A 24,905-nucleotide genomic window follows, 5' to 3' on the forward strand; every position below is an offset into this window, starting at 1 on the left:
GACATAACAAGGAAATTGTCCACACCTGCCCATGCAATAGCATGGAAGTCAATTGTCCAATTACTTACGAGCCCATGAAATGAAGGGATTGTGTTTAATAAATGCTTTAGTTTTTCACATTTTTATGCAATCTTTTTGTTCAACCCATGGAATTAAAGCTGAGAGTCTCCACTTCAATGGCATCTGAGTTGTTTCATTTAAAATTCACTGTGGTAATGTACAGAAACAAAATTAGAAGAATTGTGTCTCTGTCCAAATATTTATGGTCCTGACTGTATATAATGCTATAACATAGCATTGTACAAATTCTCATTGTTATGCAGATGATACTTAGGTATATATGTTTATTGAACCAAATAAAACAGATCAACTAGTTAAAATGTAATTGTTTAAAAGACATAAAATTCTGGATGTCCCATAACTGCCTTTAACTAAATTCAGGTAAAACCTATTCCTATCATTGGACCTAAAAATCAGAGGGAGACACTATTGAGTCAGATAGCTACCCTGGTTGGCATAACATTAGCTTCAGATTCTACTGTGAGGTATATATATACTGTGAGGAACCTTGCTGTCTTTGACCAGGATTTCTCTTTTACATCAAACATTAAACAAATCTCTAGAATCGCCCTTAGAAATATAGCTAAATTAGAATTACATTACATTCAATTCAATTTTTTTAGAGTGCCAAATCACAACAAGGTTATCTTAAGGCACTTTAGAAGGTAAGGTTTAAGACGTTACACAACTAAACCCAACAGATCACACATACAGCAAGCCTTTAATTACAATTTCACAGCAATAGCGGAGAGGAAGAAACCTTGGAGTGAGGGGATAGAGAGAGAGAGAAAAACACAGCAACATCAACGAACAACAACAGAGCACAGGACTGGACACAGGCAGGATGGTTGGACCAGGGACCACCAGCGTCTGGTGTGTGTATGCTTCTCTCTGGCATATGATGCAGAGGCGCGCCGCTCACAGGTACTTAGAGATGCAGACTCACAAGATAGTAAGGTCGCCTCTTTGAGAAAAACAGCAGCATTGCGGAGGAGTATATATTCAACCAAAGTATCAATATTTTTGTCGGGGTATCAATCAATATCAATACTAGCGTTGGTATCGATACTATCGATATTAAGATCGATCTGCCCACCCCTAGCAGAAAGACTACAAGGGTGGCTGAAGAGGGGAAAGAGTGTGGCACTCTTGCCCACTTATTTGCGGTTTACTGCTGTCTTTTGTACTTGCTAGCTGCGCCTCTCAGCTGATGGCAGATTGCCCGTGCCACGGCTTTAGGGACGTGGCAGCTAGGCCCTGCCTGACTGGCTTTGCTGCAGACAGTGTGGCGGCTTCACCTACACTGTAGCATGTTTGCCCTCTGTCGCTTTCCTGAGCGCACCGCATACAAAACGTACAGACAGAATCCTGTAGCATGACGCCTGAGCTGTCCCACCATTAAGTGGGCGTTTGACCCCCCCCCGTTTTTTCTGCTGCACTGTGGGACACAGACTCCTCAGCTTGTTTTGGGCTATGGCAGGTAGCCTCAGAGTCTTACAAACCAGTAAAACAACATGAATAAACTGTCAACAAATGTTTTTATCTGAATCTGTCCACAGATTTTATTTTCCCATGTTTGATGCAGGGAAGGAAAATCAGCGCTCAACTGAAAGTAAATGTACAGTTAGGCCAGTCATCTATAGCATGCGCACACTAGAAAAATTAAATTGAAAAGTCCTAATGTATTTATAGTTTACTTGGTTCGGAATCGTGTGTTATGTAGTTTTATTTGTAAAGCTGAGCACCAAAGTGCTTTTTCTGCACACACACGCACAAGTAGAAACAGACAATATTTATTCTATTAAAGTCTTTATTTAACATAACCATACAACACTGTGTAAAAGTCACAAAAGCAGCTTGTTATATTTACAATACAAAATAAATGAGAGTAACTTAAAGGTTTCGTCTTCCCTTTTCTGCCGCCCATCTCTCTCTTTCCATGTTATAGAAAGGAGATGCCTGAAACTCTCTCCAGGTCATCTCTCTCTCCATGCCCTTATCCTTAAACAAGGAATGAACTTTTGCTGGGCAGTAAATGTATTTTCCACCAATTCCAGGAAAGCCGGTGTGTATGTGAGGGCTGTTTGGGCCCTGCTTCAGTTCCTTTCTGCAGAACCCACACTTGCGTCCTGTGGATGGAGGTTCAGGAGGAGGTTCAGGCTCAGTTCTTTTCCTTTTCTGCTGCCCTTTCTCCTCCACCTTTCTCTTTGTAGTATCCAGTTCCCTCTGAAAGAAGTCTGTTTTGGCAAAGTCCGCAAAGGGCATCTTAGGATTGGTCAGACCTTCTGCAGCATAGGCTTTAAAGACTTTTGTAGAGCAGTAAAAGTATCGGATAGGACCTTGCTGATAAAAGAAATGGAATGAAGAACCATCGTTCTTGTTCTTTGACTTGGGCTGCCCACAAGACAGACAAGTTTTGGTCTGGGTCTTCTTTTGGTCCTGTGGTTGCTGCTGCTGCTGTTTTTCCATAATGCTTAAAACTATTCTTTCAATGGATTCTGGTGTTATAGATATGGTGTCAGGGGGCTGAACAGGTGCAGATGAGTTTACTGTAGGAACAGTCTCAATGGACACAGTAGTGGTCTCACTCATTGTGGTATTGGGAGAGGAGCTGGTGGTCGTAAGCTTGCTCTGGTGCTTTACATACTGGGAAATATGTATTTCGGTTGTGGGGTGTAACAAGCTGTTCGGGTCCGTACGGGAGTTGAGAAGTAGAGCCCCATACTCCTGGTCCACAAGACTGAGCATGTCTTTCTGCCCATGGTGTTTGTCCAGCAAGTCATCGATGACCTTCCTCATAGGAGCTGGCCAGCGCCTGTGGTCCAACACATAAACCCTTCCTCTACTCTTCACAGATCCAGTGTGAGCAGCAGTTGGTGAGGACAGCAGGGGCAGAGGTGGTGGAAACATGCTTTCTACAACAGCAACAGCAAAATGTACCATAAGTAATTTTGGCCCAGATAAACATTCATATAATAAGCACTCATACATGCAACACAGTTCCCAGCAGTAAAATATACACAGTATCTGTTGATCAATATTATGTTTTTACCTTGACTTGTGTATGGCTCACATTCTGGCACTGGAGTCTCATCTACAGGATCTGCTGGAGGTGAAGAAGTGGAGGGTGGTTGTGGATCTTCAGCTTGGGTCACAGGTGAACTGCTCTGAGGAGGTGGACTTAGGGCAGGTGTTGAGTCCGTCTTGGTCCTGTGCTTATCCCACTGCAGAGGAACAGGACGGGTACCAGGCTCAGCATACTCCAGACCAAACCTCTCCCCAGTGTCTCTGCCACACACTTGAAGAGCAGGATACTTCACAGTCCCAAGCACATGTCCAGAGGCTGCATTGAGGTCTGCAATCAAAACTGGATCAAAGGCAGCTGGGAGGGAAACCCCTGGCTGTTTCAAGTCCACAAGCCGCTGGTAGTTCCATCGAGCCACCCCAGTCATTGCTTGAGCCTGAAACAGCTCTGGGGAAACACGTGTTCCAGTGACCCACTGAGCCTGATGGAAGTGGTAACCCTCCTGCTGAGATGTGCCTCTGATGGGGATCCAAACCGGAACTTTGGCACCTTCGCCTTTCACATTGTTCAACTGCACTGTTCCTCCATGTCTGTACAGGATTCCACCTTCCACCTCTGGGTCACTCAGACAACCACGCAAGATGTGCACTCGCTGAATCCGCCACGCCTTTAACATAGAGGCCTTAAATAGACGAGTCCCATTTGGATCTTCAGCGAGGTGGAAGTGTTTCAAAACTGCCTCCACTCTCTGAATTACCTCATCCGGCCCTGGAATCTTGGTCCTACAGTGCTCATGGATGTGCTGTTTAGTGGGATTAGCAGGTTGAATGCCACAAAATGTGTAGGCATCTTTCAGCCTCTGCAGGTCTTCCTGATCCACCACGGAGAAGGCTGCAGACAGGAACTGGGCAAAGGAACCATACAGGGGATGATGCTCAGAGACGCACTCACGAAGGAACCGGCGCATGCAGCTGAACAGGTCCAGCTTGATGGTTATGTCCATGTTGTAGTGGTCTCTTGATGCACACACATTCAGGAAGTTCCCAGAAGTGGCTTCAGCAGTTATCACAGCAGATGTCTGCCAAGCTTCCCACTCTAGGTGCTCTCCTGGAACACATTCTGCCACTGTAAATGCTGCACAGCAATCTCTGAAAGATGTCAGAAATACATATGCATATATTAATTAAAGCAAAGCCGTGTCACTAATATGCATATTAAGCAACAGTAATGAAAAGTAGATGTACTTGTGATAAATTAAAGCCCAAACTTTCAATATGATAAACAGTGTGATATGTGGTTCTTACCGGTTTACCCAGTGGTACTGGGCCTTCTCCATGACTGCACTGTCGTACCGGTTAGACAGTCCTTCGTACATGGGCCTCAGTGACTTCTCTGTCTCAGACTGTACCATCACCCATGAAATGATCATCCAGTGTTCATTCATCACTGCATATGATGACATGGCACCAGATGAAAACGTGACCTTGCGTGCAACCTTGCGGTTGTGGACTGAGCGGAAAGTCTGTCCAAAGGTGCCCTGCAGCAGTTTATTGATGGCTCCTTCCTGGTGCTGGTACTCGTTCAGTAGACAGTCAGTCAGGTAGTGTGCAGACACAGAAATCCCATTCCAGCCTTCTGAATCCCCATAATCGCCGAAAGGCATTGGTTGTCCTTCCTGTGGTATGAACTGTGTGATGGTTTGTTGCCCATACCTTCCTGACTCACCATCCATAATATTCTGACAGCTGAGTAGGTAAGCCAGGTTGGCACGTTCATACTTCAGATGCATCATCTCCATGATCTGATTTGCCATTTCTGTGGGGGAGTTCCCAGTGCGTCTTAGTTCGTCTATTACGGATTTACAAATGGCCTTCTTGTAGGTCAGCGTTGCTGGCAACATGTTTGAAAACCTCTTTGGAAGCTTTTGCAGCCATTGTGGATTGTCAGCGAACCATTTTCTCCCACAGACTTTGCAACACAGCCTGGATGAAAACAAGTAGTACTGTCCAGTGAGTCCCACAATCACACGAGGTCTGCCAACACCTGCAGAGGTAACCTGAGGCTGAAGACAACCTTTAACACAAGGCAGAGCATAGTTGTTTCTCAGCCTTGCCATGATGGCGTTCTCTGGCTTCCATATGAAAAACGGGTGAAGCTGAAAGTACTTTGGAGATGGAAAATCAGAGATGGTGTCGATTAGTTCTGGCTGGGGTGGGAAACGCCACAGTGACACCATCTTCATAGGGTTGCTCGCAAGAAGTGAACCTGGCCAGAGGCCCAGCGATTCCAGCTCCGTCTTCATCCAGACCCTCTGAAAGTGTGAACAGCTCCACTGAGTTGTATCATGGTCATAGCCAGGAAGCTGAGGAGTAGGACAGCTGGAGGCAGATGGTGATGGTTGGCCTGATAAAAGAAGAACAGCGTGTGACTTGACTATATCGCCTACATGTGCACAACCAATATTAAACTATCCCAACACGTTCAGCTCTTCTTGTACACTGTAAAACCCAAGTCTATACATATAGATAAAGTCTAACCCAGTTCCATATTATCCTCCAGTTTGACTTCACTTCACACTTGCAAAGAACTGGCTCGTTACGTGAACAAAAGAAAGTAGGGGTAAAGAACCCTCCCCCAAGGACACACTGTAGAAGCTTGTTTCTGCTCCAGACTGAAAGAGTTCCACACAACTTCACCTGAACCAAGAAAACCAGATATATTTGTGAACTGCTCAACAAGAAAATTCTAAATGGATCCATAACTTTAAAGGTTCCGCTAAAGGTTCCGCTCACATCAAGGCTTTATTAACATAATGCTGTATGAAGGTATTTAGTGTCTGTCCATACAGTAGGTCACCCTCAAAGGACCAACAGCCTAGTGGTTAAGGCACAGAAGCTCCCAGCTAGAGACTCCTGGTTTAATCTTGCCTCTGGTGTCTTTTGTTTACCACACAAATTCACAGGACACAAAATACAGAGATCTGCGCACCCCATTTTCTGTTGACAAGGCAAGAAGAATCAGACAAGGCAAAGCACATCAGTGCCTCAAGAATGGACAGACATTGGTCCTGGTTGTACAGCAGGAAATCAGCATCATATTCCACCATATCCAGTAATAAAAGGACATCTAAATACATATATGTTACCAGAGGTTTGCCAGCTGATATTCCTTCAGTTGTGTCATTTCAGTCACCTTTTACTGCCAAATGTCACCACAATTGGCTGATTGTTACGGCTAATAATAATAATAATAATAATACTAATAATAATTTTCAGGTTAACCCTTAAAGTAGAAACATTACCAAAAGTGCAGGAACCTTCAGTCTGAGTAAAGTTACGCATTATCCATTTACAAGAGAGTTCACCTCACACCTGTAAAGAACTGGCTCATCAGTTGAACAAAGGACTGTGAGAAGGTGTGAAGACCACAACCCCCATGAAGGACATATATTGTAGAAGCTCCTTGAGAAACATTTCTGCTCTAAAAGAATGTAGTTGCAATGACCCTACTTTCAGACAACCTGGTTTAGAAAATGGTCAAATGAACTGGATGTTTATAAAATTTTTAAATAAAACTTGTTTGTTTTTTAGTTTATGGCTTAAGGATATAAAAGCTTCTTATATTAAACCACCAACTAACAAAAACGGTTTGTTTAAAAAACTGTGAGTGGGAAATTGTGTGCTTTTAACCACTAGGCTCTTTGAAGTGATGGATCTCTGACGAATCTTCTGTTTAAGTATTTCACAAACATGTCTGGGTACATCACATCAGGTAACAGCCCTGCAGGACTCTGGTGCTTTGGGGAGAAGGGGGTGGTGTGAAACCAGTCTAACTAGTGCTGTGGATTGGCCGTTCTGTCTGAAAAGAGACTCTCTATTGTTATGTTCATCTAAGCTTGATTAGAAGATTCAAATGCTCATTTTTTAATTTAAAACAGCCCCTGAAGCAGGCAGACTGTGTGTGTACGCTACATCCAAGTGAATATGGCCGAAAATATAGAATGAGAACTTAAGAATTTCTTTATTTACATTTGTGAAGTCCAATTCAACCTAATACCAGTCACTGATAAACCTCCAGAAGGTAGTTTGGCAGCTGTGGCAGCGTGAGCTGCCGATGCATATCTATAATTAAAAAAGGTTATTACAACATTTAATGCTGACATAACTTTTCAACTTTTTAGTTGACTGTTTGGACAGACTATTGTCTAAACATTGTCTATTGGACCCTAACTATACAGGTCAGATATTAAAGCTCCACCTTTTGGTTTTACCCTGGAATTGTGTCTTTGGTGCTAAAATGGGGGTGGCCTCATTAACATTTTTAACACCTTCCCCAGACAGACCAAGGAGGGGGGCTGCTGACAGTCGGCTTCATCTGTATAGCATGATGCTGTACCCAAATGTTTTGTGTGACTAGAATGTACAATAGTATAAATGTCCATTTAACAGACATCAGTGAAATGCAGCTGCTCACCTGGTTCTGTAGAAGCCGATTCTGCTGGCAGGGAACCTGTTGCTTCTGGAACAAGGAACATCAACTGTTGTGGAAGTGGTACCGGTGTCTGTACAGGAGGTCTGACTGGAGAGGCAAGAATAAAAAATAGAATTAACTGATTGTTTAACACATGACTAGGACAAATAATGAAATAAAAGGTAATAAGACATGTATCTACCCTCTACTTCTGAACCCTCATGAACAGCTGATGCAGATGGTGATGACACTGTGGAAGATGTTACAACAGAAAGGTCGCGTCACTCATACATTTTTTTTATTTGTAGACAGAAGCTGTTATTAGTACAAGAACACACACACGTTACTTTCCCTGTTTTTTTCACTGAAACATGTAGCTACTAGTTACTGCATAAACAAAAACCATGGCTGTCTTGTCAAACACATGGCTTCTTAAATGACAAAGTGAATAAAAATGGGAATTTCAATGTAAAGGACCAATCATAAATTTGTTACAATTTAGCGGGTAGGGAAAGTAACGTGAGACACAGCAAACACGTGCAATCAAGTGTTAGTAACCCGAACGTTTCCCTGCCACCGTTTCCACCAAATAAGAAATTAATACTTACCCTCATTATTTCAAAATCACTGGAACGAGAAAGCAGAACAGCAGCAAACAAACAAGACCAGAACGTGGTCAACGTGAACAAAAGGGGCATGCTAGGGTTTGGGAGAGTTCATTGTCCCTGAGCTGGGAGAGCAGTTCATTACTCCACAGCTGATGAGCATATTTAAAACCTTCTTTACTTGGAACAGTTGGTCGTCCTGAGGTTGGAGGTGCAGCAGCAGCAAGGACTTTAAAGAAATAAAAAATAAATGGTAGATTGTTTGCAAACACGCGGCTTTAGAGTAATTTAAAAGGTAATTTAAACTAAATGTTGACTTACTCCTGTTTAAAGACCGTCTGGGAGGAGAAATGCTGAGCATGCCCGTCTGCAGCTCTTCCTCTACGTTCATGTCTGTGACAAAAACACAAATGTAGCAGCACTAAATACGTTGTACACGAGGTAACAGTAAGGAAACTATAGAATACCCTCAACCCTCACCCATGGCTTCCGTGGAAGGATGTGAGGGAGGCGTCTCCGCAGAACTAGTTAACTAGGTTGCTCCTTTGTCCCGTCACCTGGTTCAGCGCGTGCAGCGTGTCATAGACGGTGAATAACCGTAACGTACGCAATGAAACCGTAAAACATAGTTTAATGCACGAAGAAACACAAGCACAAGTTATGTTCGAATGAAGACACGACGTAGTTAAATAAACATCCAAACACGTGTTCATCACCTGAGAACCCACCCACGCCCCCACTCTGTGATAACATTAAACTTTGTGGAGTTACTGAACGTAACCCGCAAGACTATGAATGGACTCCATAACGAAACAGGTTGTTTTATTGTTTCTATTACACGTTTCCATTCACCAACAGACAACTTTTAACTTACCGGTTACCGATGTCCACTCACATCAATCTATCGGCTCACAACGCTGAAGGCGAATGAGCAACGTCACGTCCGGTAAGTGTTGAAACTGCGCCACAGCGCACTAGCGGCCAGATGTGCGTCACAACCCAGTGGTTTAGGGCTACCGGCGGAAACGAATCGGAGCGAGTTCAGGGGCTGCGGGACGTTGTTCGTTTCCCGGCCAATGCATTGTGGTCTTGCATCTCAATGCATTGACATAAAATTCCTAGGTGTTATAGTTGATGACAGAATTTGGTGGTGGACGCCACACATAAAATGCACACCGAGTAAACTATATATATATATGTGTGTGTGTGTGTGTGTGTGTGTGTGTGTGTGTGTGTGTGTGTGTGTGTGTGTGTGTACACAAACCCTAAGTGCTACCATTAGAAGAAGCATCACTGAAATTTAGTGGTAACACCCCATCTTTACTAGTTACATATTGAGTTATTAGTTTCAATACACAGTCCAAATAATATCCTGTTATAAAAGATAACACTGTTTGAATTCTACCAAACCTGTAGCCAGGACTGTAAAAATGTGAAGCAGTGAAACAGAGCAAGCAGTCAAAGCCTGTACATTCCCACCAGTCTTATTTAACATACAGCAACAATAAACCATGGTTCTTCATGAAACTACGGCAGCTCATCAGGCCAAAGAAGACGCCTGTAGAGGTGGGGGATGTCTTATATAAACAGGCTAAGTACACATTGGCAATGGAGATACAGGGAGCCAAGCGGAGCCGAAGAACCAGTTTTCAGCCAACGACCCTTTGTCAGTGTGAAAAGGCCTTAAATGGATTACCAGCCACAACACATTATCCCCACAGCTGTGGGGCTGACTGACAATGTGAGTGACTTCTGTTGTTGCTTTGAGCAGCAGATTCCCATCCCCCACATCCACTCCAAGTCGATCACTGCAAAACCATTAACACCTCTCCCCCAACTGAGACACAAGAAGAGGGCGTGTGTCGGCTCTTCTGCAAACAAAAGTCCAGGAAGGCACCAGGCCCAGATAACATCTTCCCTCCTCCCTCCTCCTCCTTTGCTCAAATCTGTAACTCATCTTTGGCACAATGTCCACATGCTTTAAAAGGTCTAACATCGTCCCTGTTCCAGGAAAACCCAACATCTCTGGATTAAAGAATTATAGGCCTGTTGTATCTGTAATCAAGACATTTGCGATATCCATATTTTCTTTCTTGATCCCCTTCATTTTGCCTACAGAGCAAACAGGCCTGTAGATGATGCCGTCAACTTGGGACTGCATCACATCTTACAACACTTAGACAGACCAGGGACTTATGCCAGGGTCCTGTTTGTGGACTTTAGCTTAAACACCATACTTCCAGACCTCCTTCTGCCCAAGATCACTCAGCTCCCTGTGCCAACCTCCACCTCACAGTGGCTTAATAACCTCCTGTTCAGCACTCACACCACCAGCACTAGAGCTCCTCAGGGCTGTGTTCTCTCTCCACTGCTCTTCCCGCTCTACACAAATGATTACACCTACGATACCACAGTCATTGGCCTTATTCAAGATAATGACAAATCTGCCTACAGGAAGGAGGTTGCACATCTGGCTTCTTGGTGCATTCACAAACACGCTAAACGCGCACAAGACAGATGGTAGTAGGCTTCAGAAGGAACCCTCCCCTCACCATTATGGATGATGCTGTGGCTACTGTGGAGTCATTCAGGTTCCTGGGCTGCATCATCACTTAGGACCTGAACTGGGTATTCCACATTCTCACTTGCTAAAAAAGACCAACACAGGTTGTACTTTCTCTGTCAATGGAGGAAGTTCAACCTGCCACACCTGCTATCTCCATCTTAAACACCTAACTGCTCCACTAATTTCTGTCAAACTGTACTAGTCCTCATGCACATTAGAATGCCATCACTATTCAACACGTGGCTCAAATGTTCATTTGTTGTTAATCCTTTCCTCATATTCATGCTATGTTTCATCTCTGTACTTTTTTGCATTGCACATCTCCCCCAAACATCATCCCTCCTCTGAATGTTAGAACTAGAAGATTTTGGGACCACAAAAAATTCCAGCCCCAAACAAATGGCAATAAACCGTTCCCAATTCCTGCTCAAAGCAGATCTACCACTGATAACTGTTGGTAATAAAAGCCACTTGACTTAAACTCCTCAAACATCAGCTGTGTTACACAAGAACATAAGTAAAACAGAGACAACTGCTTGCTTCTCACTATAAACATGCATATTTTATTTTTCAAAATTATTATAGGGTTTACAAACCTGAACATGTTTGTTAATTTAAACATCAGTATAACATTAGTAAATTGAATATACAGTTGCTTCCACCTGGTGGCGAAAACGGAGAATGCAATTAACGTTAGGAGTGCCAGTAAATTGGGCTTCACCTCAGCAGAAACATTTCCACATTGATGGGGATACTTTAAGGGGTGCCAAATGTCAAAAGAGCACGTATAACTAGTTTTCTCACATTTGATTAAATGACACAACATGTTTTCTTACATTTAAAAGTGCTTTTTACATCTGGCACCCCATAATGCTTTGCAGTAACGATGCGGACTGACAGCAAATGTTGTCCTGACTCACTGTCGTCCAAAACGTTCACTCGAACACGTGCGTTTACCTGCTTTTGTTTTGAAGGTTTCCAGGAAGAGTCACGCTGGACGCTTTGCAGTTGCCAGGGGCAACGGGAGCACAACTCAACAGCGCAGCCTTGGCACCTGTATTACTTACTGATTCACTCGGATATTAACCAATTTACCGTGTTGTTTTGACGCAGAGCAGAAATGGCACCCAAAGCGGCACAGAAGGACAGGGGTTCGGCCCAGAAAGAGAAGGGCTCGAACCAGAAGGACAGGGGTTCGGCCCAGAAAGAGAAGGGCTCGAACCAGAAGGACAGGGGTTCGGCCCAGAAGTCCAGCGCTGCCGCAGGTGCAGCTGCGAACAAGAACTGGGAGGCTGGTCTCGTCAGAGCTCAGCTTGAAGAAGTTTGTTATCTCACTAAAACTTCATTTGGGTTCATTTTTTCGTTTCTATTTCATCCCAAAATGTTAAACTAAGAGTTGTAACAGTGGCGTTAGCCGTTTAGACGCCGTAGGCGGGGATGTTGCTGGATACTACGTTAGCAGCTAGCTAAAGTATTTAGCTAAAGTACTTAGCTAAAGTATTTAGCTAGTATTAGCGCAAAAACCTTTCAGCACATGTCAGCACTGAGGTTATTTTTAATTAAAAGACACAAACAAAATATTGACATTTTGTTTTGCGTCTTTAACTAAAAATATGTCCGAAAAATAAATGTCTTTTGCCTGAATCTTGCCGTTGACTGAACACACCTGGTGATGGAGGTCGGGAGGTGGCAGCGGTGGCTTCACTTTGACACTGCTGCTTCAGCTGGTTCCTCATCTGAACCGCTGTCCGTGTTCCCTGCAGGACTCGTGGCCGGCCTGTGTGTGTTTTGTGCTTGGGAGCAGTCCAGCGGATGAGGAACTGGTCCAGGTTCTGGCTTCGCTCTTTCAGCGACATCGATACAGACGCTTCACCATGTTAAACTGGGACAACACACTTGCCAAGGTATTTCTATAATTAGCAGTGTCTCTTCTATTGTTAAAGAGCATCTTTGACTTTTTTGCTCTCAACATTTTCACGTTTTTGGGTCATTTACTGATTCATGAGCCTTTCAAACTAACAGCCTGCAGACTTTAGCCACGTCCTCCTGTCCTGCTTCTGCAGCTACTGCATGTTATTCACCTACATGCTTTATTGTCATGCTACTTATGCTAGCTGAAGAAAGACTGTCCTGATTTAGGGTTCATGCAGCTGCCTAATATAGTTTACAGCAGCAGGTTACACATAACTGTATATTGTCATTTTATTATCTGTGTAGAAGTAGAGAAAGTAGTGACGGCAGCAGCTAATTCACTGTAACAGAGCTCAGCATGTGCCACATATTGAAGTTCTGATGTCCTTTTTTCATGGTCTCCACTTTAGAATGGTCAAAGGTTTCCCAGTTTGTCCAGTTCACAACCCATAACTTTCTGGAAGCTTCTCTCCAACCAATGGTGCAATATTTATTTAAGACTTTAGGTTAATAGAAGGCCGTACAATACAATGTTGGCTGAATTTGAAATATCTTTCTCTGCATGTTTGTATTTTTAAAATTTATCAGCACTTTTGTCAGAATACAGTATAACGTTATCACCAGTACACAGACTCAGTGTTATTCACAAACTCTGTTTATATGAAAAAACAGATTTTAATTTAACACACTGGCATCACACTGGTGTGTGAATGTGAGTCTAAATGGGTGAATGAGAAGTAGTGTAAAGGGAACGGTGGTTAAAGCGCTATATAAGTATGGACCATTTATCATTTAAGCGTCAGTGTGGCAAATATGACACGTTTCATCAATTATAAATGTTTTCCAATATTACAGATTCATGAACTAGGGAACCCCAAAGCAAAAAAACCTGACAATACCCCACTGTTCTATGAGGTAGGTCCAAAATAGGTCTGATATGATATTGTAGCGAAATAATATTTCTGTTTTTTTAGGGCATCTTTGTACTGTTATCATTTACTGTATGTATTTAACTATCTATAAGTGTATGTATTGTTTTACTTAAAGGTGACGGAGTCTGCGAAGGTGCTGCTGGATGCAGGACAGGATATTCCCTGTGAATTGATGGCAAAAATACTGAAATTCCAGCTGCTACAAATTAAAGCTGTTGACCAGCAGAGACAAGAAGCTGAGAAGGTCAGTATGACTTTGTGTTTCTAAATTTGTGTATTCATGATTTAATGATTTATTTATGGTAATGAACTGGAATTAATTTCCACCTAGATTCTATTAGTCACATAGTTAAAAAGTCAATATTATGATGTGACTTCAGATAAACACTGGAGACTGCCTGGATTATTCCAATGAGAAGAAGACCAAGCTGAAACGCAGGGACGACGTTGATACGCCTAAGTTTAGAGGTAAAAGGTTTTATATAGATGTGCTATTAAATTAGGTTTCTGCTGTCTGGACAAAGTGATTAATGGTGAGTTTCAGTGCAAAAAAGTTTTTCAAGTCTCACTGATGCGTGTACGGTACTTGTCTTTACAAAAAGTGATGTGTTATGTTACTTTAGGATTAACCTACTGCTGTTTGTGTGGGCACAGATGAGGAGCCAGACATTGGTCCTACACACTTGGTCCTGGTTCTTGGATTCTACCAGCCCCAGCTGATCGTTGCCCTTGACGCCATAGGTGTACATGTAGCTGATGTCATTAAACTGTGTTCAGAGCGAAGACAGACGCCTGAGTTGCATCAGGAACAACACGCTTCTGGTGACAGTGAGCAGAGTCTGGAGGCATCTCCAGTTTTGGACTCGGGTAAAAAGCCTCCAGCATTGCTTTTCTTCTTAATATAATGACGCATATCAAAAATGCATGACAGCATTTACATAGTTTTAGACATTAACTACATGTTTGGCAGTACTTCAACAATTCTTCCATAAATCACAGACTCAGCCAGGCAGGAGCAGGCTGCACAGGCCAGGAGGTTGCATCTGTTCTGGTCAGGTCTGAGGCCAGTTTTGGATAGTGCACCAATGAACTCTAAGCTCCACGATGTGGCTCTGCTCAGCTACACTGTCCCTGTTGTCTTACCTTGCTCACACACTCAGGACCCCAAAGCTGTGGTAAGTCATGTTTTGGGTTTCTTTCTCTTTTTTATGTTTAATACTCATTAGTTTCTCATATTTGGTTTAATTATGAAGTCTTTTCTCTGTATGACCAGCTGGAGTTGGGAAACCAAATATTAGAGGGTGTTGCCCATATGATCTCTGACTGCCTTGTCTGGCGCAGGCAACATCAACACTACCTAGACAACCTCAGACTCATCAGTGTTCCTGCACTTGTGAAGTTGGATTCTCAGCTTTTGGAGGTAAAAGCTGAAAAATGTCATCAAGCATAGCGTTGTTAATTTTTATAATAACAATAGTGTATAAATGGTTTCCAGCCACCGGCCCCTAGGTTATGGGCCCATCATGCTTTCACTGGGCCACTCTGCTTGGATGCTGGGAAATATTAAAAAAACACAACCCTGGTAGAAGACACCAGTGCCTTATTCTTTGAATACTGAAGACCAGTTTAGATTTAGCTCTCTTCCTATACTGAAACCTGTTTATTTATAATTGTGTTGTTCATTAAGCAATAAAGAGAAACTACTTTTCGTTACCTAAATAAAAGGTACTCACTGAACTGATATTAACTGTTGAGTTTGGGGAGCTGGACCATAATAAAAGACCAGACCCAGTAACACAACAGACAGATTTAACAACTGGTAAGGGCAACACATACATCCATTTTGTACTAGAAAATAAAGTTACTGACTTTACCAAAAAGTCAATATAGGCACGATGATGCTAATGGTGAACCTTGGGCGCCCTCTGCTGGGCACGCGACACATTACACTAACATTCAGCAAATGTTTTCTATTCGTGTCACAGTTTAACTGTTTTTAGATGAATGTTCTGGATTCTGATTAAAAGTGTCAGCCTTAGTAAACAGTCTTAACCTGTGTGTCGCTTGTTCCAGGCCGTGCCTGTTTCTTTGCCCAGAGTCTCCATGACTGTAAGCGCCAGGGTAAAATCAGTGCAGGAGGAAAATCCACCACAAGGTCAAATGTTAATCATTATTAGTGTTCTCTCTCTGAATGTATATTCTATATTATAATGTATCCTTTAACGTCTTCTCTACATGGACAGAAGCCAAGTTACATCCTGTCGGTACTGAGGTGGACATGCGTTACTATAGCAACCTATTGGACCTGGTTTCCCCTGAAGCCTGCTCAGTGCCTCTTCTGTTGGGCTGTATGCTGGAGCAGGTCTGTTGCATGGTTTCTATGTCTACTGTCAGACATGGATTCAACTGAAAGATAATTTTCTTGTTGTGTAATAATCATTGTGGATGTTTTCTACTTTAGTCCCTTTTTCTTTTACTACAGTTTAACCCAGTGTGTCTCATATTTGTGTATTTATTGTTCCAGGTAGAGATGTCCACAGAGCAGCCGGTCACTGAGAAGCCTAAACCTTATGATGGACCCTGGTTGGACCCTGGTGTGGTCAGCTACATGCTGCAAAGCTTCCAGCCTCTGGTGGCCACAGAAGAGGAGAGAAGAAGCGTGTTAGGAGGTTTCCTGCCTCTGGTGAAGAGTCAGGACGACAAGAAGGTATTTAGTCTGAGCCTGAGGTCGTACGGTGACAGTCATGAGAAGAATGCACACTCCCCATACAAATTTAACACAGCATTGGTGGTTCAGTGGTAGAATTCTCGCCTGCCACGCGGGAGGCCCGGGTTCGATTCCCGGCCAATGCATTGTGCCCTTTTAGCAAGGCACGTCCTAATTTTTTTTTTAGTACGTGTCTGAATCAAGCATTTGGAGCTTGTAGGCTGATCACTTGCCTCCAGCGTTTGTGTTGTGTTAGAAGGATTGCTCCTGCTACACAAAGGCAGGAACACTGAAGCGAGGCGTGTGTGTTAGAGGAGGGGTTGGGGAAGTGGGTAGTGCTGCACTAGAACTCTCGTCTTTTGTTTGCAGTGTCCTCGTCCTTTGTTGACTGTGTTCTCTCAATACAAACAATACTAATACTACACTAGTCAATGTGTATAGTACCAATAAATAAAGCACAGTTTACCCTTATAGGTTTTGTACAAACCAGGAATGTATAATAAAAGTGTAATAACACAAGGAGACAGGCAGAGAGGTACAACATTTGACCAGCAGATGGCGCCAGAATTTCATAAACCAGTAGGACAAAATTAATGAAGCAAATGCTTTTATTTGATTTCATGTGATCTTCTTCAACTTTATTAGAATTATTGGACTCATTGAATGATCTTCATTGTATTCTCTCTCAGAATTAAACAATCCACTAATTGTCTGTGTTTGTTCTTTTTTTCTTTTGTGTCAGAGATTGGCGCAGATGTTTGAAGCAAACCCTGCTCAGAAGACGCCGGAGCATCCTGTCATTGTCAGACACCATGATGAGAGAGCACTACGTCTGAAGGACGTCAGTGTGCGTACAAATATTTTCTGTTAACTGGCTAAAAAAAACAATGAAAACCGAAAACCTAATAAGTTAATATGAGTGAATATATTGTACTTGTATCATCTTTGCTTCTGTGTTGTTTCAGTGGCGTGTGCTTCTTTCTTTGCAGGCAGTGGAGGGCTTTGATCCAGCAGAGGTGGAGTTGTCTGTGATGATGCTGTCTCCTGCGTGGCGCCTGATCGAGTCTCTAGCTCATGAGGAAAACAGAAACTCCTGTTGGATGGCAATCAAACAGCAGCTACAACACTACTGCACAGTTGGTGAGTAACACTGAATTAACTTGTGTCTCTCCTGTCCATGTTTATGTCTTTTTTATGTCTTTTTTCAGAAAGCTGTTGATCAGTTTTTGTTGGTGACTTAGGAAATGCTCTTTGACCGGCTTGTTCTAATGTCCTGATAACCTACAGATATGGTGTCATGGGCTGATGTGGAGCGCCTGCTTCATCAGAGTGTACTGGAGTCTATGACGCTGACCAGTCTGGACCAGAACGGTGTGCTCCTGAGAAGCGCAGGCCCTCTGGGAGCACTGGAACCAGCTCTACAGCAGACAATAATCCCCTGGGACAACCCACCAGACTATGCCCAACAGCAGCTCCACAACCTCAGAACTAAAGGTCTGACTTCTTTAGTAAACATGACACAGTTTGCAGAGTATTGAGTATTTATGTCTTTTTACTGTAGGTCTAACATTTCTCAGTGAGGATCCCATTAACACAAAGGTAATGTTTATGTTGCTGTATCTTTGTAGCTATTTACGATTATTCTCTGCCCTGTAATGTTGTGTTCTGTTCCTTTCAGAATTTCAGCCAGAGAGTAGGCAGCTGCGTGGACCTGTCCGACATTCAGAGCTGCAGGCTGAGGTCTCTGTTTGACTGGCACTATTCTGAATGGCACAGTGCTACTGTCTTCCCACAGGTCACTTTTTCTCCCTTGTCTTAAATCACAGTATAGTGTAACTGAATGCTGTTATATTTATATTTTATGGCACATATTAACTTTTACTTTTGTTTGAGAAGGTTCTCCAGCGGGCCTCTGAACAATACTGCTGCTTAGACACATTCAGAGGAAGTCATAGGAACGTGTTTTACATTTTTTGCCACAATCCCATGAGTCCTCATCGCCAGTGCAAGGAATTCTGGGATGTATCTCTTCACACTGACGTCAAGTTCAGGTCAGAATGTAGGTTCTCAATCTTTCTGTGCTAGAATATAAACATTGGCCAAAAGAAGAAATGTACAGAGGAACTTGTGGATGTAGTTGCTCATAGACACTAAAATGCAGTAGTGTTTCTTTTATAGAAAGTACTTGGAGCATGTGGCAGATGCTATTTCAGACTGGACTAAAGAGGAGGAATTAAAGAGGGAAGAAAGAAGGACAGTTTGGTCTCCAACAGGTGCCGTAGTTATCAACAGAGCTTTTTAATGAGACTTTGTTTGCAACTATGCAAGTATAATTTTTGTTTTCTTCTTCATGTTTCTAGATGAAAAGACTTCAGAGGCTTCAAAGGAGATGGATACTTTGGAAACCGTCATAAGAGAAAACTCCCTCAAAGTCAGGCCAAGCTAATGAAAACTCACTAGCTTCAAGATCAGCTTATTGAGCTTGTTTTGTTTTAGAAAGTTAGGTTTTAGAAAACCAAAGAGTACTTTTTACACTGCACTGTCAGCATTTTATATTGTGATGTGTTTGAATAAACAGGCCTGGAAGCTGGAGCAGGAGTGTCTAAAGATGGAGGAACAGACTAAAAAAGTAAAAAAGGAGAGCGCACCAAAAGGCAAACCGCCATCTGAGGTGGATAGGTCAGACAACAAGAGGAGTAAAACATTATCTCCAGAGAAGAAGAGTAGATCAGAAATGGCAGGAAGCGCAGACAAGTCTATTTCTACTCCAGCGCCCCCAGTGGAGGAAACGAAAGAGCCGCATCAGAATGAGGAGGCCTTTAAGGTGAAAACAGTACTGCAAATAATCAGCCCACGTGGAGGATCATTTACACTATGTCTGCCTGCAAACAGTTTGGGACTATATGTTTATTGTTGTGGGTGCGGTGTGCAGCATTTTACAGGCTATCGCATGGATGGAAAGTTGATCCATGTGTCAGGTCGTCTCCAGCATCTTTTCCCTTCAGATGGAGGCCACATCAGTGTGGAGAACATCAGCTTTGTTGAAGGTAATGAGAGTAAAAAACAATTTTCTCATTATTTGTGTTGCTGCTACAAACATGTACGTGTAAGTAAGATAAAAATAATGTAGGAATAGTGACAATGGGAACCAACAACGGGATCATTGGTTTTTTGTATGTGTTTTCTCCAGGTTCAAGCCTTGTGAAACTCGCTGTGAGAAAAGACGGTCATCATTTTTACACACACATCAACCAGTGTATTGTTGATTCTGTAACACCTCCCACTCAGAGAGAGACTAGTGATATACAGAAGGACTGTAAAGGTGAAGATGACAAACGGCATCTAAGCCCAGTTAATAGATGAGTCTAATGAACAAATCAACTGTTTTCTTTGTCCTTTTTAATATCAGAGTCGGTGGAGATGAAAATGGTAAAGCAGGGCTCTCTCTCAGCGGTGCTAAATAACGGAATCCACCTGTCATTCAGTTTCTACGGACCCACGGGGGAATGCATAGGTGTTACAAGCATCCACATTAAACATTCAGCTTAGTGATGATTTATTTGGAATCAGATAGTTTAATATTGGAACAGTTGTGCCTACGGAGCTCCTTAAGTATTACAACTATGATATTACGAAGGATCAAGGTTTAATTTTGAGTTTTTTTGTTTGATGTTCCAGTGAATGCACAAGAGGCTGGAGGGGCAATCCCAGAATCCTCCACTGCTGTTCCTGTCACTCCCACACAGACAGCAGACAGTCAGGTCCAACCTTCAGAGTTCCAGGTTTCACACATGCAGGAAAAAAACACAAAAGAAAGCATAAATGTAAACTGGACTGGATATTAACCTTAAAAATATTATGTATGTTCTGTACTTACACCACAGTAAGAATGTGTATCTGTTTGTAGTTCGCCGTGTGTGACAAGCAGACAACATCATTATCCAAACCATTCACCAGCCTCAACCTGTCACTTCCTACTGGTTTACTGCTACAGGTTCTGAGAGAGGACCCTGAAGGCCAGTACCTTCACCAAAGACACAGGTTTACGCAAACAGGTGTATCTTCCCATTTTCATAAAGGCTTGTGTACTTTAAAGAAACAAAGTGAGAAAGGCGCTCAGTGGAAACTGTCAATAAATGATGAGCCTGGAATGAGCACAATATATCAAAGAACTTGGCAGTAGAGTAACACAGTGTTAAAACTCTTTATATTATGTATTTTGATACATTTAAGTTTCTCTTGACCCAATATGTTTCAATGTTTAATGTAAAGTCACCTGTTTCCACACTGTTAAAAGATGAACATGATGTTTCATAGCAAACTCATTTACGAACCTGTGCAGTTTACTAATTTCTCATGTGATTTGATGCTCAGGAGTGTCCTCAGAGGAGCTGGGTATGCTGGTGAGACAGAGCTTTCCTCTCTGTGCTACAGGAGCAGTGACGCCCCCTCAGGACCCCTCCCTCTACAAAGAACTATCTCGTCTTGTCACCAGTCAGGGAGCTGTGATCCGGACAATGAGAGACGGGTCCACGGAGGTACCATCCACACAAACTGGGACTCGTGTATATACTAAATAGTTTCAAACTGATGAAGGGCAGGTAGAACAGGCACTACCTGCAGAGACATGGCCATTAAATCTTCACTTACTTTGTGTGTACTGTAGGTCCTGTTTGCAGATGGCTCAGTTAGCTTTAGCCAGGACTGTGGTCCAGTGTGGGTGCCTGACTCTGAAGTTGAAGAGACTTCCCAGGAGGCTGAGGACAACAAGAAAGGTTACCACTGAATCTGGAACAGTGTCCTCCTGTGTGTTAGTCTATCTGTGAGGGTTACTGAGCAGGATTTTCGAGTGTTGTGCTGTGTTGGTGTCTTTCAGAGCAAAGCTCAAGTACGGATGCCCAGAGAGGTTGTTGGACAACTACGACTCCATCTGGGGCTCGCATCTGCACTGTAGGGACCACACACAAACACATACCCATCAGTCCTCTTCTTGCTTATAAGGCTACAGACCCCATCACCAATGAGGTACAAGTGTAGTTACTGTATACCCCTAACATTCACATCATCAGCTGTGTATGACAGAACGTATTAAATTTGTATCAGGTGATGCTGAGTCGAGAGGATCTAGTAGTATCCGTCCAGAACCCAGATGGCTCACTCATTGTGGAGCACACAGATGGAACCCGGATCACCAGCATGATCCAAAATAGCCCACACATCCTGCTGCACACAGGTGACCAGCACAGGATACAAACAGGAGTCATGCTGTGTAAGTACACAGCTGCCAGGCCGTTGGAACTGAGCACCTGTGTCTGTTCCACTTCCAGGAGATCGGGCTGAGAGTGTGACCCTTAAGTCCACTTCTGAATGTGTATGCGGTTGCGCCGAGTGTGTGTGTGTCACAAGGTGTGCAGACAGCATTAATGAGAAAATGCACATCCAGAGTAGCTGTGACACTGGGGAGCACAGGGACAGCACGGAAACAGCACATGACAAGGACAGCGTGGGACAAGCCTGTGCAAAGTCTGAGTCTGAGCTTATCTGTGATGAAGGCGCTCAAAGCAGTGCATCTAATGGAGACAAGGGTGTTTCTATAGTTAAGAGGAATGAATGTGAGGATGAGGAGGAGAGCGAGTCAACCAAGGAGCGAGTGTTTGTGGTGGAGAAGGAGGGCTATGCCACTGTGGTGATGTATCCAGAGCGACACACAGCTCATGTGTTTTTAGCTGATGGAACTGCCGTCACTGGAAACAACCAAGGAGAATATCAGGTCAGTTCCTTTAGCTGAAAATAGGAACATGTTCATACAGGTGCCTTATTGAATTGCTCAGTTCTGTCTGCAGTACTGGCGTCTTCATTTTAACAATTCTGGCCAAAGTTAAAAAGTCCATAGATAAATGAAATGAATGGTCACTGTTTTCTGCATGTGGGCTCGTGGATCCAAGGTTTTCCCATCTAATACCGGGCTGTTGCACGTCCGAAGTGATGGGAAGTGTGTTTACACGTCTGACTCGCTTACAACCCCCAGTCCAAAGAGCGGTACCCCTACCACCCTCCCAGGAAGCTACACCTTCAGTCACTCTGATTCAGTGATCTGTGACATTACAGACCATGATGGAAACCACTTCCAGGTCAGTTTTCATGATACAGCTAATGGAATGAGAATAGAAATGTACATTTTAAAACAGTCTTTTGTGCAGTACAGTATTGGAAATACTGTCAAATGGTGTGTGCAGGTGACTGAGGACGGGCAGGTATCAGTCCTGAATTTCAGTCCTGCTTCAAGCTCCATTAAACTTGATGAGGAAGAGTTGGAGGAGGAGGAGAGAGAAATGGCTGGGACTCCTGTAAAACACAGAGAACACTGTCCAAGGTCTGTTATTTAAAATGTATATGTAGCTCTAGTAAGGCTTCTTTTAACAATGCTAAAAAGATAATAGTAAGATAACATACAGGACCATTTAACTACATGGAGTCATGATTATCATGTTAATGTCAGTAGCAGTGAGAAGATTCTGCAAAGAATCCTAATAATTGGAACATTGAAAATACAACCTGTATTCCAGGTTATTTGTGTTGCATGAGGATGGATCAGCTACTGAACTGCTGAGCTCTCAGGCTGTGGAGGAGCTGCTCTATCAGGCGTGTTGTGACCCTGCCATAGCCGTGCTGAAGGAACCACTGCCAGACACACAAGGTGCATGGTCCACTATAGTTTAAGTTAAAAACTTAATAATGCTTACAAGCCAATCTGTTATGTCAAGTAATGTATGCTTGGCATATTTGCCAGATATATATTACATACAATGACGAGATGTGCAATCTACAGCGTCGGGCAGGAGCTAAATATCTCAACATTCATTACAGAATCAGACATATATAGAGTCTGTATGTTTTTTAGATAATAAAAGTGGAATAAGGATCAGTTTTTTTAACACACTGTCTATTTAATGCTACTACCCCAACTACTACTACTACAAATGGAAATGGCCATTTGAAGTTTAGATAGAAGCTTGTGGGGTAAATATCAGGATTAGAGTTGATTATACTGAAATAATAATTGAAGACATGTGTTTTGGGCTCTTTACGTTTGCGTTTGTTCCAGATGAATTTGGCATTACCATCTTGAAGCCCAGCCATCAGAGCGTGTGGTCCAAGTGGTTGCTAGGGAAACAAAATCCTGACATCACCCCTCCCAACCTCAGAAACCGTGGCTGGAATGACTTCCCTAGAGGAGAGGTTGTGGCACACACAAACATACAGTACTGTACAGAACATGATGAACTCTGCGGCAAACCTGCAAACCTCTTACTCCTTTGATCTGTTTATCTCTAAACAAGACGAAGACCCTGGGTTCTCCATTTGGTACCAACATGGGTCGAGGTTTGACTCTAAGCGAGAGGTTTGGTTGTACCACAGCACCGTGTCCATCTGTCAGAAGTTGCCCTAAAGTCCTGGAGATGAGGGAGCTTTACCAGCACAGGCCACTTACCACACCCCTCAAAAACACTATAGACACACGACTAAAGGTAAAATACACCCATGGCTTCTGTCATAGAGCTTAAGAGATTCCATCTATTAGTTTATCTGCATATTTGTGTGAGAATAATAAAACTCCAACAGATGTCTTTAACCATTGTAAAAAAAACAATACAAAAGCACCAAAGCAGGTGTTATTGGATCGTGACATATACATAAATCATGTAGCTTCAATGAGACCGCCTAATAGTGGTTCACAAACCCCCCTATGATGGATAAACTACCAAAGACAGAGACGTTTTCCTCCTCGAACCGCCGCCTCATTGAGGAGTTTGTGTGCCTGAAAAACCGCTGGAACTGTGTTGTCGGGGGATACATGTGCGTGGTGGGGTCCAATGGCAATCAGGTCCTTGTGTTGGACCAAGGACCGAGGCGTCACCTGGTAAGGCGCCCACAGGACACAGCCTGAAGGAGTGACGTGGGACGGTCCTCATGTGGACCCACCACCCACAAGAGGAGCCGTAGGGGGCCGGTGCAATGTAGATTGGGCAGCAGTCGAAGGCGGGAGCCTCGGTGTCCCACTCTTTGACCAACCGATCTGGCTAATGGGACATGGAGTGTTACGTCATTGGGGGGGCTGGGCTTGTGCTGAAGGTTCAGTGCTAGAAATAGTCGGGCTCACCTCCATGCACAGCTTGGGCTCTGGAACCCAACTGGGTTGGAAAGACTTGTCAGGCCAAACATATTTCAAGGGCCTGGCTGAGGGAACCTCTGGCTGAACCCTCTGTCATAAGGATCTTTAACTTGCACCTCCGGGAGCGTTTCGACTAGATCCCGTGGCAGATAGAAATATTGAGTCAGAGTGGACCATGTACTCCACCTCCATTGTCAACCCGGCCATTCTAAGTTGTGGATGTAATGTGGGCGTATGGAGTCTGAGGCCATTTGCTAAGGGTCCGGTCTCTCAGGAGCTCGGTTTGCATTGCCGGTAGTAAGTCAGACCTCCTTCTAGCACATTTTGGATTTTGGCAGTGCTTTTCTTTGTCACCATTCTATTCATTATTTTTATGGACAGAATTTCTAGGCGCTGCCAGGGGCCAGAGGGGGTCTGGTTCGAGGACCACAGCATTGCGTCTCTGCTTTTTGCAGA

General features: G+C 43.4%; 2 protein-coding genes and 1 non-coding gene across 14 annotated transcripts in view; 2 read left to right on the forward strand and 1 right to left on the reverse strand.

The window, feature by feature from the left end:
• The window catches only part of spag17 (sperm associated antigen 17), a 40,002-nt gene that overhangs the window by 11,219 nt on the left and 3,878 nt on the right, over positions 1–24,905 (forward strand). For 5 of the 12 annotated variants that reach the window (XM_055513288.1, XM_055513290.1, XM_055513286.1 and 2 more), the window contains 25 exons: positions 16,094–16,276; positions 17,019–17,123; positions 17,266–17,416; positions 17,564–17,770; positions 17,838–17,875; positions 17,955–18,071; positions 18,173–18,327; positions 18,455–18,549; positions 18,637–18,707; positions 18,855–19,100; positions 19,209–19,323; positions 19,467–19,598; positions 19,686–19,790; positions 19,955–20,100; positions 20,184–20,331; positions 20,651–20,814; positions 20,943–21,051; positions 21,153–21,301; positions 21,380–21,509; positions 21,604–22,046; positions 22,222–22,407; positions 22,513–22,649; positions 22,843–22,973; positions 23,382–23,515; positions 23,617–23,805. In XM_055513288.1, coding sequence (XP_055369263.1) covers positions 16,094–16,276; positions 17,019–17,123; positions 17,266–17,416; positions 17,564–17,770; positions 17,838–17,875; positions 17,955–18,071; positions 18,173–18,327; positions 18,455–18,549; positions 18,637–18,707; positions 18,855–19,100; positions 19,209–19,323; positions 19,467–19,598; positions 19,686–19,790; positions 19,955–20,100; positions 20,184–20,331; positions 20,651–20,814; positions 20,943–21,051; positions 21,153–21,301; positions 21,380–21,509; positions 21,604–22,046; positions 22,222–22,407; positions 22,513–22,649; positions 22,843–22,973; positions 23,382–23,515; positions 23,617–23,805 — 3,786 coding nt within the window. Of the gene's footprint in view, positions 1–11,642; positions 12,048–12,489; positions 12,631–13,492; positions 13,553–13,684; positions 13,814–13,949; positions 14,038–14,223; positions 14,437–14,568; positions 14,745–14,842; positions 14,990–15,642; positions 15,725–15,812; positions 15,932–16,093; positions 16,277–17,018; positions 17,124–17,265; positions 17,417–17,563; positions 17,771–17,837; positions 17,876–17,954; positions 18,072–18,172; positions 18,328–18,454; positions 18,550–18,636; positions 18,708–18,854; positions 19,101–19,208; positions 19,324–19,466; positions 19,599–19,685; positions 19,791–19,954; positions 20,101–20,183; positions 20,332–20,650; positions 20,815–20,942; positions 21,052–21,152; positions 21,302–21,379; positions 21,510–21,603; positions 22,047–22,221; positions 22,408–22,512; positions 22,650–22,842; positions 22,974–23,381; positions 23,516–23,616; positions 23,806–24,905 lie in introns of those variants that run through there. The other 7 variants (XR_008696247.1, XR_008696246.1, XM_029170711.3 and 4 more) reach the window with 5 other exon arrangements.
• LOC114867838 (uncharacterized) lies at positions 1,853–9,156 on the reverse strand. Its single transcript, XM_029170917.3, has 9 exons — positions 9,035–9,156; positions 8,641–8,717; positions 8,482–8,553; positions 8,164–8,389; positions 7,758–7,805; positions 7,559–7,663; positions 4,390–5,488; positions 3,113–4,233; positions 1,853–2,975 (listed from the first exon to the last, which is right to left on the reverse strand). The coding sequence occupies exons 6-9, from the start codon at positions 7,617–7,619 to the stop codon at positions 1,954–1,956; spliced, it is 3,303 nt and encodes a 1,100-aa protein (XP_029026750.1). The 5' UTR covers positions 7,620–7,663; positions 7,758–7,805; positions 8,164–8,389; positions 8,482–8,553; positions 8,641–8,717; positions 9,035–9,156; the 3' UTR covers positions 1,853–1,953.
• On the forward strand, positions 16,352–16,422 carry trnag-gcc (transfer RNA glycine (anticodon GCC)). Its single transcript has one exon. It is a non-coding gene; the product is annotated as a tRNA-Gly (tRNA).

This window comes from Betta splendens, chromosome 2 (assembly GCF_900634795.4).
Source record: "Betta splendens chromosome 2, fBetSpl5.4, whole genome shotgun sequence".
Taxonomy (NCBI): Eukaryota; Metazoa; Chordata; class Actinopteri; order Anabantiformes; family Osphronemidae; genus Betta; species Betta splendens.